This window comes from Olea europaea, chromosome 12, assembly GCF_002742605.1.
Source record: "Olea europaea var. sylvestris chromosome 12, O_europaea_v1, whole genome shotgun sequence".
Lineage (NCBI taxonomy): Eukaryota > Viridiplantae > Streptophyta > Magnoliopsida > Lamiales > Oleaceae > Olea > Olea europaea.
The window spans coordinates 27,331,897-27,353,798 of record NC_036248.1 but is presented as its reverse complement, the minus strand read 5'-3'; the positions used below and the strand labels follow the sequence as shown (position 1 = coordinate 27,353,798).

At 34.5% G+C, this 21,902-nt stretch overlaps 3 protein-coding genes across 6 annotated transcripts in view; 1 reads left to right on the top strand and 2 right to left on the bottom strand.

The window, feature by feature from the left end:
• LOC111406245 (40S ribosomal protein SA-like) overlaps nucleotides 1-6,085 on the top strand; it is an 8,577-nt gene extending 2,492 nt beyond the window's left edge. The window contains exons 1-5 of one of the 2 annotated variants that reach the window (XM_023035545.1): nucleotides 2,790-3,040; nucleotides 4,215-4,477; nucleotides 4,579-4,776; nucleotides 4,918-5,122; nucleotides 5,427-6,085. In XM_023035545.1, coding sequence (XP_022891313.1) covers nucleotides 2,908-3,040; nucleotides 4,215-4,477; nucleotides 4,579-4,776; nucleotides 4,918-5,122; nucleotides 5,427-5,563 — 936 coding nt within the window. In that variant the 5' untranslated portion in view covers nucleotides 2,790-2,907 and the 3' untranslated portion in view covers nucleotides 5,564-6,085. Of the gene's footprint in view, nucleotides 1-2,789; nucleotides 3,041-4,214; nucleotides 4,478-4,578; nucleotides 4,777-4,917; nucleotides 5,123-5,426 lie in introns of those variants that run through there. The other variant, XM_023035546.1, reaches the window with a different exon arrangement.
• Nucleotides 6,086-7,130: 1,045 nt separating this feature from the next.
• On the bottom strand, nucleotides 7,131-11,764 carry LOC111406244 (F-box/kelch-repeat protein At1g67480-like). 2 transcript variants are annotated; one of them, XM_023035543.1, is made up of 4 exons: nucleotides 11,539-11,764; nucleotides 10,405-10,469; nucleotides 9,510-10,284; nucleotides 7,131-7,888 (listed from the first exon to the last, which is right to left on the bottom strand). In XM_023035543.1, the coding sequence occupies exons 3-4, from the start codon at nucleotides 9,965-9,967 to the stop codon at nucleotides 7,261-7,263; spliced, it is 1,086 nt and encodes a 361-aa protein (XP_022891311.1). In that variant the 5' UTR covers nucleotides 9,968-10,284; nucleotides 10,405-10,469; nucleotides 11,539-11,764; the 3' UTR covers nucleotides 7,131-7,260. The 2 variants fall into 2 exon arrangements, with proteins under 2 accessions (XP_022891311.1, XP_022891312.1); XM_023035544.1 differs by lacking the exon at nucleotides 10,405-10,469 and having other exon boundaries at nucleotides 11,539-11,752.
• A 7,864-nt stretch (nucleotides 11,765-19,628) lies between these two features.
• On the bottom strand, nucleotides 19,629-21,210 carry LOC111406243 (probable signal peptidase complex subunit 1). Of its 2 annotated transcripts, none has more exons than XM_023035542.1 (2): nucleotides 21,083-21,210; nucleotides 19,629-20,186 (listed from the first exon to the last, which is right to left on the bottom strand). In XM_023035542.1, the coding sequence occupies exons 1-2, from the start codon at nucleotides 21,182-21,184 to the stop codon at nucleotides 19,908-19,910; spliced, it is 381 nt and encodes a 126-aa protein (XP_022891310.1). In that variant the 5' UTR covers nucleotides 21,185-21,210; the 3' UTR covers nucleotides 19,629-19,907. The 2 variants fall into 2 exon arrangements, with proteins under 2 accessions (XP_022891310.1, XP_022891309.1); XM_023035541.1 differs by having other exon boundaries at nucleotides 21,005-21,193.
• Between the last annotated feature and the right edge of the window lie 692 nt (nucleotides 21,211-21,902).

Below are 21,902 nucleotides of genomic sequence, written 5' to 3'. Positions count from 1 at the left end.
CTGCCCCGCCGCCAATGGCAGCACCTGGAGTTGATGCTGGAGTTGATGTTGCTGGAGTTGATGTAATGCCGCCGCCGCCTCCTGCTGCTACTGGCTGGGATAGTTAATGAACATTTTCGCAACTTTTTTCCTGAAAGCGCTTTTGAAGAGCTTGGTTGTTTAAAATATTTTTATTGTTCCATTAGTGGCACGTCTCCTTTGTAGCAATTATTTAGCTTTAGAGATGATTTTGGCGATGGCAACAGAAGTGATATGTTTAATTAACATAACAATGACTTGAGAGTAGAATAACAATTGGCAATGGCTGACGGAGCATCAAAATGCTGAACTCCGGTTGATTAGCAATAGCTGAAGTGAATAGTCAATCCTCCGCTCAACTCTGATAGCAACTCGTGCCATGGGCTCCAACAAAATATGAGCTTATGTTGAAGGGGTTTCAATTTGGTTTGTTATTTAGAGTTTTGAATGTAATTTTTGGAGCCTGTGGCGCGTGTTGTCGTTGGGAGTTGAGTGTGGATTGCTCGACTCTTTATTCTCTTCAACCATTATATATCAGTCGGAGTTGAGCATTTTGATGAAGTTGTTCCTTCGTTTACCACTGATATGTTAATAGAAAATGTATTTTATTGCTATCTCAATAGGAGTCTTCAACTCGGTTAAAAGTCAGCAACCAACTATTCAGCACCAGTAAGCTAAAAATTATATTCTGCACTAATGTTCACCACCAATATCTCAGGACATATGGCTCACGTGAACTGTTAATAGGTTTGAACGCACCAGATCAATACCAACGAATCATCCACCTTTCCAATTAACAGGTCACGAGATTCAAGGGCGGGATAAATGAGATTGCGGGTGCCAATCTACGAGGGTGTCGTAGGTATTCACAAACGACTCCTTGACGTTGTCCTCAAAAATTATCTAAATGGGCTAGAAATCATCATCCACATTTTCTAATTTGAAAACACGTTAGAAGTCAGAATGGCATATTTGTCAAAAAAAAAAATATATATATTTTTAATAAAGTTATTAAAAAACTTAAAGCTTGTTTGGGCAAAAATAAAAAATAAAAAATAAATTATATTTCTTCATTATTTTCAACCGCGGATTCTATAGGACCCAACAATATTTTTTACTTTTCACTTATACATTTTCCATAAAAATGAGTTTTTGCTTGAAAAAAATTTTGTGCTAAACAAGCTTTTGTAGTTGTGTAATACTATTTATGGTAATTAGCACAAAACATCCCTACCTTTCGATATTTTTGTGAAAAACGTCCCTACCTTTCATTTTTTGGTGGATTACACCCTTACCTTTACATTTTTTTGCGCAAAACGTCCTTCTGTCAAGTCTCTGTTAAAATGCTCCGTTAAATCAAAAAGGTAATTAGCAGAAAAGGTCCCTACCTTTCAAAGTTATTGTGCAAAACGTCCCTACCTTTTATTTTTAGCATAATTAGCAGAAAATGTCCCTATCTTTCAATATTATTGTGCAAAACGTCCATACCTTTCATTTTTAGCATTTTTACCCCTACATTTCACCTTTCATTGCGCAAAAGGTCCTTTCATCCATTTTTTCAATAAAATGACGATTTTACCCTCCTATTGAAATAAAACAAAAAGAAAAGAAAAAATAATCAATTAATTGCAATCATAGTTCTAAATCTTTCAAAACATTACAGATAAATCCTAAATTCTCCACTACCGCCACTTTCACAACCCCACCAAGCCACCACCTATAGATCCATATAGCACCACTTTTCGACCACAACACATAGGACTCTACCACCACCAGCGTCGCCTCACTCTCCCCAATATCCTCCTCCATAGTATTGGTCACCAATCTGTCCGAAACAACCACATTTACAGTGATGGAGTCCGGTGGGCATGGTGGCCGAAAGGTGGTATTATGTGGATTTATAGTTGGCAGCTTGATAGGTTGTGAAAATGGTGGTGGTTGAGAATTTATGATTTTTTGTAATTTTTTAAAAATTTAAGGATTATGGTTGCAGTTGGTAATTCATCTTTTCTTTTTGTTTTATTTGAATATGAGGGTAAAATCGTCATTTTATTAAAAAAAAAGGATGAGAATGACTTTTTTGCAATGAAAGGTGAAAGGTAGGGGTGAAAATGCTAAAAATGAAAGGTAGGGACGTTTTGCACAATAATATTGAAAGGTAGGGATCTTTTCTGCTAATTATGCTAAAAAATAAAAGGTAGGGACGTTTTGCACAATAACTTTGAAAGGTAGGGACCTTTTGTGCTAATTACCTTTTTGATTTAACGGAGTATTTTAACGGAAAGTTGACAGAAGGACGTTTTGCGCAAAAAAATGTAAAGGTAAGGGTGTAATCCACCAAAAAATGAAAGGTAGGGACGTTTTCCACAAAAACATCGAAACGTAGGGATGTTTTGTGCTAATTACCCTACTATTTAATACCACTGATATTAAGCATCCGTCTAAATGATAATTACACAATATTAAATGATAAATTCATTTAATGCAAAGTCACACGATTCATTTAATAGAACTTATAAATTGTAGCAACATGAACTAGTGCTAGATAACCTTATTTTCAAAAATAGTTGACGGAATTAATTGTCTTATTTAAAAGTGTCGGAGGGAATTCCTTCAAAAGAAAAGGGACTACAGCATTGTTGGGCTCAAGGGCCCAAATAATTACAGAATCCAGTTCCAATGAAGTCAAGCTCATATACTCAGCCCAAACTGTGGAAGGCCTAGCACTAACCAAATTTCACTAGGGTTTTCAATGTATATAAATTCCATTCTAATTTACATAAATACCAATCCACAAGCATTCGCATTATCGCATTTTACCTACGTTCCTCTGAGCCAGAGCAAAATCCAAAACCCTAGCAAAGCAAAGGGCAAGGGGAAGCACCAAAAATGGCGACCGGACCAAGGATTCTTTCAACAAAAGAGGCCGACATTCAAATGATGTTGGCCGCCGAAGTTCACCTCGGCACCAAAAACTGTGACTTTCAAATGGAGCGTTACGTCTTCAAGCGCCGAAATGACGGTAGATATATTTACATACATTACTATATAGGCGTAGATTTGCATTTATAATTGTTATTAGACGGTTTGCTTAGTGAGATCGCGGATCCGTTCTAGCGTGAATCTTTTCAGTTGTTAATTGTGATTTATCTTATAGAATTCTAGGTAGTTCATTTGATAAATAATGTGCAATACCAAAAACTGTGATTTCCAAATGAAACATTATGTTATGTTTATCATCAGACGATGTTTTATATTTATGCATAATTACTATATATAAATCTGCATCTTTATTTGTATTTTTGAGTAGATGATGGTTTATTTTTGTTATTATAAAATTAGATTAGTGTGAATTTTTTGAGTTTTGATCTTGAATTTTTTGAGTTTTGATCTGCCCTATGGAATTCTAGTTTTGTCAATTTGATAAGTAAGGTGCTAGCGATATATTAATCTTAATGGCATGAAAGGAATAAATCAATTTAAATTTTACCTTTTGCCCGGATTGGATCTACCTGCTTTGAATATTAATCGATTACATTGTTATTTATGTATTAGGGTTTTATCTTCTTACATTTTTGGTGATTTTACTCCTATTATATGTTTCCTATGAGCAGCCCTGTGATCAAAGATATTAATCGTAGATGTATAATTTTCTAAAATTTCTTGAGTTGGTTTGTCAATAATTTTTTGTCTAATTCTTCTGATTAAATTTCTGGTTAATGTTTTTCGTGTTATAAATTTTTGTGTTCTTAAATTTGTTGCACTATAAATTATATTGGTCAATCCTTCAGTTATGCGTGCTACACGATAAGATGATGCAGCTTATGATAAGAATCAAATGAACCTAAGATGATTTCTTTTAGCAAATATGTAGTCACTTCCCTTCCATAGATTTTTGTTTGTTCAGAATTCAATGAAACTAATATGGGCTTTGGCTGCATATTCATGCTATTCAGCTGAGTCAAGTCAATATTCGAATATAATCTATCATGACCTTGGTTCAAGTTAATTTTTTTTGTAGTTTTGATCTCTTTCTCCGATTCATTTTGTTCTTTATATTCAACAGATTCTAATTATAAACTTTGTGCAGCCCTTTTGGCCGTGACATGTCCGATGAATTTACTTGCCGAGCTATAGATTTGAATATTTTGGATTTCATTAATAAACGTTTTTAATTATTGTATTTTGCTGTCTAGGAATTTACATCATCAACCTTGGAAAAACATGGGACAAGCTTCAGATGGCAGCAAGGGTTATTGTTGCTATCGAGAACCCTCAGGATATCATTGTTCAATCCGCAAGGCCATATGGGCAAAGGGCTGTCTTGAAGTTTGCCCAGTACACCGGGGCTCATGCAATTGCTGGACGCCATACTCCTGGAACATTCACCAACCAACTTCAGACCTCATTCAGCGAGCCACGTCTTCTCATCCTTACTGATCCAAGGACTGATCACCAGGTCAGTCGTTTGTATTTTTACATCTTGGTGCAGCTATACCATAGAGCTGCAAACATTGTTTACTAATCATTATCCTGGATTTTAATATGAATATGTTTCAGCCTATTAAGGAAGGTGCACTTGGGAACATCCCCACCATTGCTTTCTGTGATACTGATTCCCCTATGCGATATGTTGATATTGGTATCCCTGCCAATAACAAGGGGAAGCACAGCATTGGTTGTCTGTTTTGGCTCTTAGCAAGGATGGTTCTTCAAATGCGTGGTGTCATTGCTCCTGGACACAAGTGGGATATCATGGTAAATGTTATATATAGTTTTGTTCTTTTGTTTAAGTGGCTAAATTTTGACCATTCTTGGAGGTACACAAGGACTCTAATCTGTTGTGTCACACTTGAATTGCAATACGTGTTTAATACTTGATTTTATCTCTGTTGGCAGGTTGATCTATTTTTCTACAGGGAGCCTGAGGAAGCCAAGGAACAAGAAGAGGAGGAAGTACCTGCACTCCCAGATTATGGTGATTATACAGCTGGTCCACTAACTGGGGCGGATTGGTCTAGTGGTCAAATTCCGGAAGCTCAATGGGCTCCTGAGATAGCAAGTGCTATTCCACCAGCTGCCAGTGGTTGGACTGCTGATGTTGGTTAGTGTTCTCTCTTGTACCAAGCAATTGATTTTTGAGTTTCTGTGCAAATAACATTCCTCAACATTCCCTTTATCGTGTTTAATGGGTGAAATTTATAACTGTGAAAAACTTAAAATTATCTCTTTAATTTGAGTGGACATCGTCTTAAAAAATGAGCTGTGAAACATTTACTATGTTATTTATGTTCTAATGCATGTTCCAGTCTGAAGGATCTTCTAGTATTTATTTTGTTTTCTCGGTCAAAGAAGTTGTTCTCTCAAATTCCAAGAATTTGAACATTTGAGAATCCTATAAATTGCAGGAGTAACTGCTGATGGATGGGATATGGCTGCCCCGCCGCCAATGGCAGCACCTGGAGTTGATGCTGGAGTTGATGTTGCTGGAGTTGATGTAATGCCGCCGCCGCCTCCTCCTGCTGCTGCTACTGGCTGGGAATAGTTAATGAACATTTTCGCAACTTTTTTCCTGAAAGCGCCTTTGAAGAGCTTGGTTGTTAACAATATTTTTATTGTTCCATTAGTGGCATGTCTTCCTTGTAGCAATTATTTAGCTTTAGAGATGATTTTGGCGATGGCAGAAGCGATATGTTTAATTAATATAACAATGACTTAAGAGTGGAATAACAGTTGGCAAGCTGACGGAGGAATAACTTCATCAAAATGATGAACTGCGGTCGACTTAGCAATAGCTGAAGAGAATGGTCAATCCTCCGCTCGACTCAGCTTACGTTGAAAGGGTTTCAATTCGGTTTGTTATACAGAGTTTTTAATGTAATTTTTGGAGCCTGTGGCGCGTGTTGTCGTTGGGAGTTGAGCGGTGGATTGTTCGGCTCTTTATTCTCTTCAGCCATTATTATATCAATCGGAGTTGAGCATTTTGATGAAGTTCCTTCGTTTAGCACAGCTATGTTAATAGAAAATGTATTTTTATTGCTATCTAAATAGGAGTCTTCCTTTCTCACGTATCAGCAGCCAACTGTTCAGCAAAACCAGTACCCTAAAAATATTCTGCACTAATGTTCACGACCAGCTATATGTTTAGGATCCAAAACCTCATCTACCTTGAAATGGAAATTTTTGAAGTATAAATTCATTAAATTTTTTAGGAATTTAAGAATTCGATGGACCTACAGAAACGAGTACACTGCAAGAAGGTTTATCTCTGGTACACTGTTTAAATATTTTTTTGGAAAGTAATTAATTGATTATTGAAAAATGATAATTTCGAAATTAAAGTTTGAAAAGCAGAGTTTAAAGTAATTCTCCTTTCAAATTTTAATGAACAGATCACATTCGATGGGCCCTCATTGGTCCTTGGGCAGACCAACTACATGAACCCTCACGGATCGTTGGATTAGATAATCATCTCTACATGAATCGATTTTTATGATAGATTAACTTGGAAATGATCCAATGTTGACTTGCATGGGATAGCTCATCCAGACTTGGACATTGCGGCCTAATGCCATCTTCAATGCTCTCCCAAAACATTAATGTTCAATTTGCCGCTTTTTTCTTCAATTTGTATCGAATTCTTGTTAAGGATATTTGTGTCCACTTTTTATTACAAAACAAATTATAATTATTATTATCAAGTGCATTTGTAATAAATTTTAATCATGTAATCAATAATAATTAAGGAATGAATTCAGAATTTAATATTTTCATTAACTCAACCTAATTATTTATTTTGTAATTTATGTCCGTCATAAAATAATTGTTAATCAATCAAGAGAAAATGATGAAACATTATTCATTTGGTATATTAAGTCAGAAATGATTATCGATTTGGTGCAAAATTTATAAATTTTAGTGTAGAATTGAAAATAACCTAAGATTAGCCCCTTATTCGGTGGAGATCAAAATCATAATTTTAATAGATTTTGATAAAAGATGATGAGATTTACGGTTGAAAAATTGAAAATTCTATGATTAGTTATCTACTTTAACTTTGATTAAACTTCAAAATTTAATTTTTATCAGGAGGTTTATACTAAAGAATAAAATAATTACAAAATAGCACTAGCCTTTTCTTCCAGATAATCTCATGATCTATAAATATTACAGTAAACAAACTTAATCCCAAAATCGTACAGCTTAATGAAATCTTAGTTTTACGACGATAACATACTCAACTCAAGCCTTAATTGTCACGCTACATAGGCACAAGCCCGACGGCTTTATCTCAGAAGTTTGCCATTGAGACCCAGAGGCAGCATTCGGATCATACAATAGGGTGTTATAACCCGGATACTCCTGTACAGGGAACAGCAAAAGCTTACCATCTAGTATGCCAAATTGAAACCCAACGCTCGAGCTCCCTGTCACCGGAACTGGCACCATCTTCCACGAATTTTCCGCAGGGTTAAATATTGCTAGCTTCCGTTGATTTTTCCACTCCATGCAAATGAGCTCCTTCCCGAGCACGGCTTGTGCAGTAACCATGACACAGCCATTTTTCATCTCGCACCATGTGTGCGTCTCCGGGTTATAAACATCGATGAACCTGGAGTTTCCAATTGTCAAACTTGACCTCCCACCCATAACATAAAGCTTTCCCTCGAACCCACACGCAAAACATCCCCACCTTGGGCGGCGTAGACTCTCGATTAGAGTCCACTTGTCAGTATCCGGGTCGTACACCTCAGCACAAGAGAGAGATTCACCATCTATGCCATACCCCCCAACTGCATACACCATGCCATTTAACTCGGCGCAAGCAAAGTTGTAACGCGCCACATTCATGCTAGCCAATTTGCTCCACCTACAAAAGATAATTAGTCGATATATATCTAAATTAGACCAAGAAAGACGAAGCTATTATATTTTCAGGATCTTTTCGTTTTCCAGCAAGCAGATAATCAAAAGATAAATGACGTGATAAATTGCTAGCTCGACTATTGATTCATCAAGTGGAGCATTAGAATTCATGAATGCAGACAATATCATTGAGTAGCACATTTCCTATTGCTAAATTAATCTGATAAGTTTATGAAGCCAGTTGACATTGTATGATAAATGATTTGGCGGGAAAGATTCTCAAGAATAAAAGCCTAGCAAATTAATTGCATGATGAGAACTAGTTCCCAGCTGATCTGTTCTCAACCAATATCAGCTTCCAAAAAATCAGTGTTAGTGATGAAAATATATTAGTGAATCATCAGAAAACCAAGCCACAGATTTGATCGAAGTCAGTTGACTTGAGGGAGAAATCTAGTTTAAGAATTGACTGTATCCCGAATAGAGCATGAAAGACTCCTGAGAAATATCAGAAGAAAAGGACCAACTGCACAGATATAAATGTTGAAAAAATACGAGACATTTGATGAATATCCACAAGACACTGACTGCGCAACACCTACCAAATATGACAGCATATTGAACTTGTTCTGATATTCACAATTGAACAAAGTGAAATCCAAACAATAGCAGAGAGAGGGGCACTATTACAAGGCAATACCATATAGGGCCTTAACTAGTTAACTTTGAACTGTTATAGACGCAGCTTATTATTTAACATGATGCAGATAAAATGTACATTGATTGCTCAATTTTGAGGCCAATCTTCAAATAAGGCACCTAGGTGTATTCAATTTTAACTAACCCCCAATGTTTACGAGTTATCTCGATATAAATTGAACTACTCCCAGCTTAAATAATAGAGCCAATTACCACAGTTGAGTTCTAAAAAGTACAAAGGTATGATAAACTAAGCCCCCTGTTTGCCCTCATTTTCAAAAACTCTTTGTATCTCCAAATGCATTTTCAACCACACATTTTTGGGACCCACAACCTTTATTTACTTTTCAACTACACATTTCATCAACTTTTATCTAAATCTACTAAAATCTGAATTTTTGGCTAAAGCTGGAAAAGGACAGACTCCCTAGATATAAGTTTTGAAAAAAATGAGAGCCATTCATGAATATGCACCAAGACGTCGAACACATAAAACCCTATCAAATATGCCAACATATAGAACTTGTTCTGGTGTTCACATCTGAACACAGTAAAATCGACATAGTAGGAGAGGCGAGGGGCATTACAAGGCAATAACATAAAGGCATAAATTTGAACTGTTATACGCTTATTAGTTTAATATGATGCAGCTTTAAAAAGTACATTGATCACTCAATTTTGAGGTCCATCAAATAAGGGACCTGGGCTTATTCGATATATGAGTTATCACAATACAAACTGAACACAGATGAGTTCTAATAGGACCTGGGCTTATTCGACATATGAGTTATCACGATACAAATTGAACACAGATCAGTTCTAAAAAGCACAAAAGTTTGATTAGCTAATGTTGGAAGCAGAAAAAAAATCCAAAAAGAGATGCACAGAATGAAAAAGGGGAATGGTGGATAAGAAATAAAATATACCTGTCGAGGCAAGAATCATATTGGTAAACATCTGCCGAGGCAGACCCAGTTCCGTCGACCATAGAATATCCAGCAATGACGAGAAGCTTTCCGTGAAGAACCACCACAGCAAAACCAGCTTTAGCAGGACCTGGCATCGGTGAAAGTTGCTGGTGTTTATGTCCCATGCAATCTAAAACCTCCCAGTGGCTTTCTTGTCCTTCAGAATCCATACTCAGGACATATAACCATTCCTCAAGCACCCCTGATAATTTCCTTACGGTTATGAACTCTTTGCTTTTGATAAACGACCTCCATCGCTTGCTTACGATGCCCATGGTCGGAAAATTAGATCGAGGAACAAGAGCAAGACAGTATTTTGCCACATCATCGGGCAATCCAGGCAAGATGGGATAATAATAATGATCATTAATCTTTGAAGCAGGGGTATCTTGTTCATGTAAATTGGAGAAACACATATTGGATAAGTAATTCACTTCTTTAAGCAAAAAGGAAGTGTCTTTAGAACTTACGAGTGCAACTAAACGATTAGCACTTAATTAAATAAATTCATGATATCCTTCGATCATGGGAATTCTACAAGACCAAGCCATAAAAAATGCCGCAAATCGAATCAAATGAGCTGTAAAGGGCATCGGTTTCCTATGCTCCGTCCAATCATGTTCAAATTCCATACCAACTCTCCTACTGTAATTTGGCTTACTTGCACCAATCAGGTTGATACCAAATTTAAAATTTCCTGCTGCGTTTTTTCCAGCGCGTATTGCCCAAATATCTAATAGATAACAGACATGTGAAAGAAAGCCATATGACAAAAAAATAAGAAAAAGTTTTACCAGACACTAAATTGAAAGAATAGTTGAAATAAGGAAAAATCTGTAAAAGGTTGAAATACCTGCCAAGGCCATAACCTAACACGTTTTAACCTGTGGCGACTTCCATTTTGATGGCTAAATAATCCTACAGTTATTTTTAAAGAGGAGGAGGAAAAACAAATAAATCAAACTAAGAATTTTCAGTGAATAACTAACTAGAATAAGAAAGTCATTCCAAAAATGTTTGAACACGACCGATCAATATGTACAATGAATCTAATCATATAATTGGCACCGGCCAAATATAAAAGTTAATAGCACAAGTCAAATGACAACCAACATGAAAAGCATGCATCAACAAACAATAGACTCCAATAATACCGGCACATGTTTAATAATCTTCTTGTAGATTCAGATATCACGTTCACCAACCCACCAACAACTATTCTCATTAATCACCTACCAAAAACCCCATCCCCCACCACCTCAGTGGTAACTCACCCCACACCGCCCCACCCTCAAATAGTACTCACACCTTCCCAAAAAGATAGGTTTGTTTCAATTTTCACACAGATTAAGAAAATGTAATTAATATAGTCGGAAAAGTAAATTTTCTTTCATTGTTTTACTAATATACTCCTACATTAAATAATGGTTTAAATATGAATAATCTATATTTGTTAATAACAAGATCCAATTTATTGGATATTAAAAGTAAAGGGAAAGAAAAATAAGTCAAAAAGAAACATAATACCTGTATTACAATACCTCACCGACAGAATTTTTTCGATAGACTATTAGATGCTTTTTTCATAGTCGCAGAAGTCATTGACAGTTACAGAATAAATATCTAATTTTCAGTTACCAAAAAAAAAAAATGTTCATAAACGTGTTATATGTTAATCGAGGATAAGCCGTTCACGTTCGTGAACAGAGAAATGCATTCAAAATTAAAGGCCAAAAAAGAAGGCTTTAATTAGACTGGTAAGTAAAAACGTATCGTAAAACTTAAAATCGAGTAAACAACAAAATTATACTGTGCGAATTTCAGATTTAACAATTTATACAAAGATTAGAGAAATGTAATCAACAGTTCATCTAATCAAATTAGAAACAGAATCTACATATAGAAATTTCTTGAGCAACTGATTAAGTAAATCATTAAATCTAACAAATTCAACTGAAAAAATAGAGAAGAAAAAACTAAAAATTACCCGAAAATCAATCAGAATCCCTGTTACACAGTTGATGGGAAGAAGATATATATTAAAGGGAGATAAATTTGTTGGATAAGGATAGAGGAATGGGCAAAGAATATGGGGAAATGGTCGAGCTCTCGTGAGTGTGGATGGAATAAGGGATTTATAGAATGGGCAAATGGCAGAACGCGTCAGAAGATAGAATCAGACAGCTTTTCGGACACGGGTATCGTCCCCACTTTAGAATGATCAAAATTAAATGGAAAACCCTGTGCTACATAAGGGTTGGTACATAAGGGTGTCCACACTCTCACATGAGGGGGGCCCGCCTGAATAAATATTCAGACGGCCCCCCTCATGTGAGGGTGTGAACACCCTTATGTACCAAAATATTCAGGCGGGCCCCCCTCATGTGAGGATGTGGACACCCTTATGCACCAATCCTTATGTACCCATAGACCAACCCAAATTAAATTTAGCACCACATTTATTACAATGTTATAATATTTTCAACAAAATCTTTAAATACAAAATACTCAAAGCTTAAAAACGAAACTCTAAAAAACTTTATTTCGACTTCTTAAAATAGAGCGTGAGTTTGGAAAGCCTCATTCGCTATTCTTAAAGTAAAATGGTTGTATTTAATGAATTAAATATTTCAATGCTCTACTTCTTAAACTATTCAAATCACATTTAATTCGATTGGTTAATTTAGCATATAAAAAATTATGTTAAATAAAACATGGGAAGAATTCAATAAATATTCGTTGAGAAAAGCAAACTGAAGAGCCAAAATGGAGAATTTGTTGGAGTGCATAAAAAATTTGATTCTCTAAAATTAAAGATGAACTTTGTAATAATAAGATAGCCTTTATAAATAAAGAGTTTTTTTTTTTTTTTAAGATGCTCATAGGTGTTATTAAATAAATTGTTCGATTAAATGAATCATTTCATTTTTAATTGAATATATCATATAATGTCATATGGACTTGTGCTCTAATACTACTGATACTAGATATTATTATCGAAATCTACTAAAAAATCAAATTTTAATCAACACCAAACAGAGACTTAATTTTTATGTCTTTTATTTTATTTAAATTTTAAATCTAATTTTTCATGCGATGACAATTGTTAAGATAGATATATATAAAAAACACGTGCGACTTTCAGTTGAATTTGATAAAGATTTAGTAGTAATGGATATTTAGTTTGAGTAATGTGAAAGTTGCATGCGATTTCAAAATGCACATTAATGATTTTAGTCACTTAAATTTATTCAATGTAAATAAGTTATAAAGGAAATGTATTATATAGAGACTGTATACCTTTACCGAAATTATATGGAAATCGAATAAACTCATAAAATGTTTGATACACAATATTAAATAATATTTACAACTAATCATATTATTCTCAAAATCTTAGATCGTATTATTCTCAAAATCTTAGATCGTGCAACAACTATTTGTTTTTATTAGCTAAAATCATATTGTCTAAATTAATTATGATAAATTATAAAGTGATTGTTATATCATTTGATTGTAGATCTAAATTGTTAGGTGTATTATATATTGGTTTAAAAGTGATTTTTTTTTTTTTTTTGGGAGAATGAAAATAGTAAAATGAAGATCCACAAATATTGGAGTACGTCAGATGATGGAGTAGTGAGATTGAAAACTAAAATTTAGATTTAAAAATCCGATTGAAACTATGTTGAAATATAGAATAATGTTATTCACAATGAGGACTACCAATTTGTTATTTGATGCAATTATGTGGTATTTTTTATCTTTTGTATCAAATTATGAGTTGTTTCATACATATCACGTAAAACGACTACCAATAGTTCTTATCATGAATATCATTACTCAATTTAATAACCTAATTGAGATAAATTATAGTATAGTGACTCAATTCAAATTTCCACGAAAGTTCCTTTCCCCGATAAAAGAATGAAAGGAAAGGGCACAAATCTCGTGGTTCGCAATTTTTCAATCATAATTATCTTGTTTAAATTATATGTTGAATAAATAAAATTTTATTTTAAAATATATTTGACAAATGAATAAAAATAAATAACTAAGGTAGGGTGTAATATCTCGATGTTTTTTCTAAATAAAAATCTAACACAAGTGGTGCAATGGAAATCTCGTAACTTCTCTTAGAGATAATATTTGTACTTGAAAATCGCTACAGAAGAAGATATTTACAAGGACATTTAATTAGAAAATTTAATAATTATTGACAAGATTCCTTTTAATTAAAATATTATTTCGCTCATTGAGAAAAATGGAAATTACACCAAATTATACTTTAAGTATTTAATATTCTAAAATCAGGTTGGAAGTTTGATATTTCAAAAATCAAATGAATAATTATTTTTTAAATATTAATAATATTATCATAAAATTAAATTAATTTACCAAACCCTAATTCATTCATTCATTCACTGCCTCACCTCCCTCGCACCCCCCCTCTCTACCACCCATGCTCTATGACGTCATCGATCTCTCTCTACCACCCATCCTCTCTATGTTAGCGATGCCATGTGATCGGTGGCGCTCATCTTCCAGTGGCGCCGTGTGACTGATACTCACGATCGACGCTATGCACGTCTTGCAAAACTCGTCTCTCTCTCTCTTTCTTCATTTCTCCCATATGTTCGCTGCGATTTTCGACAGTGGTGTTTTGTGTTATGGTGGTGATGGTATTTGTGTGGTGATGGTGGCTAGAACTGTCGAATTTCGTGGTTGTTGTGATGGTGGTGGATCTAGTGGTTAGGTGCGACAGTGAGTTGCGATGCAAAATGGTGTTAATGGTGGCGAAGCAGATCTATGACTTGCATGGACGAAGTATTGTTTTGTGTGGTGGCAGTATTGTTGTGACGATGGCAGTAGACGATGGTGGGCGTGACAATGGGTGCAGTGGTGATGATAAGATGTTGATGGTCGTGATCTGTTGAGGTGGAAGTGTTGATTTTGTTTAAGAAAGTTGTGTTGCTGTTGGGTGATGGTGGTTGTTCTGACAGTGGCAATGGTTCTATTGGAGACAATGGTTGTTTTGTTGTGGTCACAGATTAATTTGTTGATTGTGATCATTAAATTGGTCAATCTGTAACCAATAAATAATATGCGACTAATAAAAATGATAAATTGTGACTAAAAATTAATGTGACCTAAAAAATTATTTGTAACCGTTTAATAAGTTGTGAACTATAATATTTGTGATCTATTAATAAATTGTAACGTATAAATTTTTTATCTGTAATCAACGAACAAATTGACTCTTTCTTCATTTCTCCCATATGTTCGCTGCGATTTTTGACAGTGGTGTTTTGTGTTATGGTGGTGATGGTATTTGTGTGGTGATGGTGGCTAGAACTGTCGAATTTCGTGGTTGTTGTGATGGTGGTGGATCTAGTGGTTAGGTGCGACAGTGGGTTGCGATGCAAAATGGTGTTAATGGCAGATCTATGACTTGCATGGGCGAAGTATTGTTTTGTGTGGTGGCCGTATTGTTGTGACGATGGCAGTAGACGATGGTGGGCGTGACAATGGGTGCAGTGGTGACGATAAGATGTTGATGGTCGTGATCTGTTGAGGTGGAAGTGTTGATTTTGTTTAAGAAAGTTGTGTTGCTATTGGGTGATGGTGGTTATTCTGACAGTGGCAATGGTTCTGTTGGAGACAATGGTTGTTTTGTTGTGGTCACAGATTAATTTGTTGATTGTGATAATTAAATTGGTCAATCTGTAACCAATAAATAATATGTGACTAATAAAAATGATAAATTGTGACTAAAAATTAATGTGACCTAAAAAATTATTTGTAACCGTCTAATAAGTTGTGAACTATAATATTTGTGATCTATTAATAAATTGTAACGTATAAATTTTTTATCTGTAATCAACGAACAAATTGTGACCTACAAAATTTTTGAATTGTGATCGTAAAATAATTTGTGACATTAAAAAATTTGAGTTTGTGATCGAAAAATAATACGTGACTAATTAAATTGTAAATCTATGATCAAATTGAATAAATTTGTGACCTTAACATATTTAATTAATAAAATATATAATTATAAATTATAAATAAATTTTAATTAATATTTGATTTTTGAAATTTAAAACTTTTATTTTTATTTTTGAAATGGGCAAAGACCAACTTACTGAAACCTCGACTAATCTCACGGGCTCTGAAGTTTATAGTCAAATACTCATCTCAATAGCTCTGAAGGAATTGAACTAGTAACCATTGGGGAGCAAACTCAAGATCCGACCACTGAACAACCTCTCAGGGTTGAAATGGACAATAGTTATCCTCTTACCTATGAAATTTTCCCTTGAGAAAAAAGAACACATACTAGTGAAAAATAGCGTGAATGGTTACTAATAACACCATGGAGAGCCACTCATTTTACAAAATTAGATCAATGTTAGCCCCCGTTTGATTCCCATTATTTGCTCATTAAAATGAAAAATATTATCGTTATCTATCACATCAAGCCACCATATTTGACTATCTATCTCTTGTGTGGAGCCCATAACAGCTATATTTTTCATTTTCATTTTTACATTAATATGTACCAAACGAGGCCTTAATAAATAATGGAACAGAACTTTATGAACCAATTATGGTGTAAATGTCAATGTTATAAGAACCCGACTGGATTGCCACTCAAATTGGTAATCAGCATAATATCCGATCAAGTTATATGCTAACAATGGAATCTTTAGAACCAGCTAAAAGAATTCAAGATCTAATTTTTATTTCTACCAGTGATTTGATCCAATAATTGACGTGATCTTCTATCTTCTTCAAGTCAATTTTCGAGTGATTATCATTGAAAACTGTCTAATAACTAATGGGGGATATCTCAAGAGATTCTAAAATGTCCACCTATGATTCTAACAAAACATTGACATGGACAGGTGATTTTATACTACACACAGCAATTTGTGTGGTTGATCCAATTGAAATCTACAACCTAAAAAATGTTAACCTTAAATATTGCTGTGGAAGGAAAAACAGGGAACAAGTGTATGACCACTAGCTTAATATGTGACTGATCGAGACATTACCATTAATAAGAATTCAAACTCATGCCAAACCGAAGTTACGGATAAAGATTAGTTGGATATCCACAAATTTCATAGGACCCACAGTCTTTATAAGATATTCCACAAGACCCACATCTTATAATCTACAAAAAGGTTTACCAAAGATACACGTATTCATCCACACATTTTATAGGACTTACAACCACTACTAACTAGACCGACTCATTATCAACACACTCCATAAGATCCATAGCTTATAATCACTCCCAATCATGCCGTAGCTAGACAGTTGGAATCAAGCAGAAAAGTTCATACTAATCATATACAAAAGTATCAAAATATCAAGGGGTTAAACCTGCGGTAAGCAAACATGTTTCAATCACCTCATTCTTGTTATATTTTAAAGAAGCAAACGAACTGAACTCAAAGCCGATGCAAGTTTAAAACAAAAATATGGACCGAATAGACAACATTTCGCAAAAAGGGGGAATTTAATATGTTCATGGGTTACGGTATGACTATCTATTTGGTTTTTGGGTGTCTTAAACAGTTATCTATGTGTCGAGTTTGGTGTATTTCGAAGACATACATACAAAATTCTTGAAAATTACCGATTAAAACCACTTAAAATGAACAGCTTCTACGTTACATGTTACAGATCAAGACCAGTAAAATTGGTTACTGACTAGGCGAAGGAAAGTTAGGATATCTTTCCCAAAGATTTCAGTTACAATGGGTGAGGTTCTACAAGATGGAATCAGCTTAGGCTAGCAATCAACTTATCCATGACAAACTATATAAAGTGCTTGCTTGGCTAAGGAATGTGTGGTTAAAAAGTAGATAAAGTAGTGGATCCTAAGAAATGTGTGCTTGCTTGGCTAAGGAATGTGTGGTTAAAAAGTAGATAAAGTAGTGGATCCTAAAAAATGTGTGGTCAAAAATTATGTTAGACCAACTTATAAGCACTGCATCAACCTAGATGAAAATGCCAAATACCAGAAAGACAGTAGACTCGTAAATAACTCATAATCCTGGTTCCAAGTTGTTAAGGGATATAATCCAACATCGAATAAAGATGAAAACATATACCAATTTATAAAGGGTTTGGGCTACCCCTCTTAACAAGGTTAACCTTTTAAGATGGTACCCAAAATCTTAACATAGTATCAGAGCCCGTTGGAGCACGAGCAATTCGACTTGATTAAGACTCAAAAAATTAGTATACGGATTTTAAGATTGGTCTGCTCATACGAGCCATCATCTTGCGGGGGCATGTTAAGGGATATAATCCAACATTGAATAAAGATGAAAACATAGATCAATTTATAAAGAGTTTGGGCTACCCCTCATAATAAGGTTGACCTTTTAAGATGGAACCCCAAGTCTTAACACAAGTAATAGTCAAGATTTGAAAGCTCACTCTCATGTCTTCATTTCACCCTACAAATTCAGAGAAGTTATCACTAACAAGTCACTTGGAGTAAATTTCAACACGAAACAAGAAGCCGCGGATTCATTCCCTCAGGCAAATCTGTGTCAATTCAAGTTCAAAGAAAAATATGCAAAGTCAACAAAACTATCAAGTTCCTTTCGACAACCTCAGTAGCATCATGCTTACACGCTAGGCTACCCTTTTCCGAAAGTAATGATCCCAGCCAAGTTCTATGGACTCACCAAGTTATAAACAAGTAATCAGAACCCTAACTCCCATAATCGTGAGCAAAATCTAAGCACATATACAAACACCAGGGTCAGATCCCTTTGTACAGAGAATCAATTGAGAAAGTCACACTAAGGGTCCGTTTAATTGCAAAGATGGAATTGAATTGCCTAGAAAACGAATTCCAGGGAATTGAATTGCCTAGAATTGTTTTCCTGGAATTGTAAATTATTTTGTTTGATTGGTATAATTTTCCACATGGAAAATGTTAAAATAAAAGTGTTTTTTAATGTTCGTTTGACTTTGTTTTACATGAAAATTGTCAATTAAAGGAAAATATTTTTTTACAATAATTCTTAGAATTGATTTCCATTACCCAAAAAAAAAAAAAAAAGACAAAAAAAAAAAAAAAGACGAAAAAAAAATAATAATCGCTACACTAGAGTGGAATTTGAATTCTTACCATATATGTTAAGAATTCAAATTCCATTAAAACAAGGAAAATTCCAAGTTTCAAGAAATTTAAGAAATGCAATTCCATGGAAAACATAAGGTATCAAACACCAAAAGTTGGAATTTTCAATTCCAATTCCATCTTTTTTTTCCATTTCCATGCTATCAAACACTCCCTAAATTACTGAGACTTGCCCCTAATGCTTTAGTCATCAAGATCGAAACAAAGGTTCAGATAACACCACAATTCCCCCACCAATATGACATATAAGCTACTTTTATATGAGAAATATCACTTACTCGTCTCTCTCTTCCCCTCCCAAAAACAAACCGTGTCCTGTACTAATAAATTATGAAAGGACATAATGATATAGCAAATTTGTCACCCCCTAAGCCTATTAACCTCTTCAGATAAGGATCATGAACTAATTTGTTCTTTATTTTCAGATTTCTACTTTATATGGCCAGACATGGATCTAGACTGGCAAAGGTGATAATTAAAACCTTCCGAGCTCAAGGCACTACAGCCAAAACTTCTAATATACAAAAGGGTTGAGTAACAGGGTTGACAAATACAACAGTGAGCAAACATGACTGGTTAAGGGGACCACAGGAATCGAAGTTTAAAGCACAGTGTACATACTCGTTACTCAAATTCTAGACCTATCATTTTCCTGAACAACATGATCACATAGGAATCCAACCAAATAGAGTTATGTAGCCAAGTTAATTAGGAAATGGCCGAACTAGCCTGCGAGATTATATGCTTAGGTATATTGTAAGAGCTTCATAATGACCTACCTATCAACTGCAAAGGCAAGGCAATTCTAGAATAACTATCAGATACATACTATCATCTTCCATAGACCCAAAAATTTCAATAAAAATGTGCTACAGTGGACTAAAAATCTAACTAACTCTAATGTAAAAAAACGAATGACAATATTAACCAAAATCACATCAACATATCTGTCCAAGACCAATAGATGTAAGATCATACTTGGGAAAAATGAAAGCAAAAGGGTAAATATTGAGGCACCGTAAAGACTAAACTTCCTTAGTTCCTTTCACAGCTATATGGAGTTGCAGCAACATTTTGCCGTTCATTAACCCAAAAGGCCAAATAAAATGTATCCAATACATTCCCAAACCAGAAAAAAGAAGAACTCCAATAAAGTAACACTTATGTTAGATAAGCCAAATGACCTACTTCTTAGAAGCCTTCTTCTTTGGACCAGAATTAGCAGCCTGCGGTTTGGGATGCTTCTCAGCCTCGCTTGAGTCCAACCAGTTTAGAGGGTGGCGATTAAAGAAGGGCCAATTGGGAATTATAATTAGAGAGGTCAAGACAACACCAGCTGCATATATAAGAAGCATTGTTTGAAATGATCCCAACACGTACCCCACGATGAATGCCACCACAGCAAAAGATACCAGCATCAACTGCATCAGATGCTCCGCTAGCTTTTGCCCTTGCCAATCCATCTACAATACAATGCAAAAGTGAGTTAACACTTAAAAATATTATTTAGCATGCAGACACGCACCACCCGTAAATGTATAATTCCTGCATACAACAGATGTTTAAGTTCTAAGCTTTCCAAGTAGGCAACAACATAGTCTAGTTTGTGTATAAGGGGCTTCGAACCCTATCATGGAAACATGAAATATTGCTAGAAAAGTAGCCATATAGAAAGGGATTCAGTTTTTTTAAGCAAATATTTGGTAAATTTCTACCATTATGCAGGGCTTCAGAGTCTCAATATAAGAAATGAATTTCATGGAACTTAAAAGTAATCGAAATTCATTTTTTTTTTTTTTCTAAATTACACCTCATAATTTGGGGAAATTGAAAAAATTCCGACAACAAAATCCACAAATTGAAAATCAAAAGTTTCTATGCTTGTAATAAAGAAAAACTACAAAGGAAAAATCTTATAATCCACTTAACAAGGTCCAATCCTATTAGATCGAAACCCCAAAACTCAATCCAGTTGATCCATGATCCAAAGAGCAGTCAGATTTTGAGATGATGGCCCCTTAAAATTGTATAAGACGCCAAAAAAGCTCAACTTTGTAACACTCTTAAACCCATAAACCATACACCCGCAGACGGAACATATAGGCTCGTGCTCGCTTTTGAGTTTGTGAATAGACAAAAAACAATTGAATGTACATAATTTACAGTGGATCTTTACCGGAATAATGAATGTAAAGTATACATCAATTCAAAAAAGGACAACATATTATTAAACACATAAATCTTACATCTATGTATATACATATACAATTAGGGTTCTCACCGGAGAAGTAACGACAGTAGAAAGGATTGTCTGGTGAAGCAACGGCACAAGGACACGGAGATTATACAAAGTACTAACCGTTGATTCGAGAGTGGAAGTAAAACTTGAGATTAACTCAGTTGTGACGGCACCAAGCAACCTAATAAGAGGAATTTTACAAAAACGGCCTTCTTGCGACATTGGATAGCATTTGGTTTTATTTATTTAGCCCTTTTTTGTTCTGATTTTTTAAGCCTAAAAATTTTGGCTGTTAATCCGTGTTTGTTTTCCATTCATTTTTCATTAAAATGAAAAATATGATCGTTATTTATCACATTAAATCATCATATTTTAATTTCTATCTCTCATGTGAGACCTATAATGACTATATTTTTCATTCTCATTTTTAAATAAATGAAAAACAAACGGAACCTTAATATGGTTAGCCGTCAACAGTCAAAAAATTGATTTTACGAATCATTACCAAAAAGGCCCTTATTTTTGTTAAGAAGTTCCGTTCTCCATTTGAGCTTTTATAAGTATATATACAAATGGATGATTACATTCATAAAAAGGGTAATGTGAGGGCACTGTAAAAAATAACAGTATTTTGATCCATTTTTACTGTAGCATTTTTTTTTTCAATTAGGAGCCAAAAACGACGCCGTTTGCTTTATATATATTTTATTTTATTATACACTACCTCCAAATTTACTGCAACACGCAATTTCCATTCCTCCCCCACTCCAATATAGATATGTATAGTAGGGATATAAGAAAAAAATCACTTATATATATATATATATATATAAAGATAGAGATAATATGTGATAGAAATTTTTTTACAACATATTTCGTGCACGGAGACTAATGTTTCCGTGCACGGAGGAAATAAACAAAAAAATTAGGAAGGACTTCG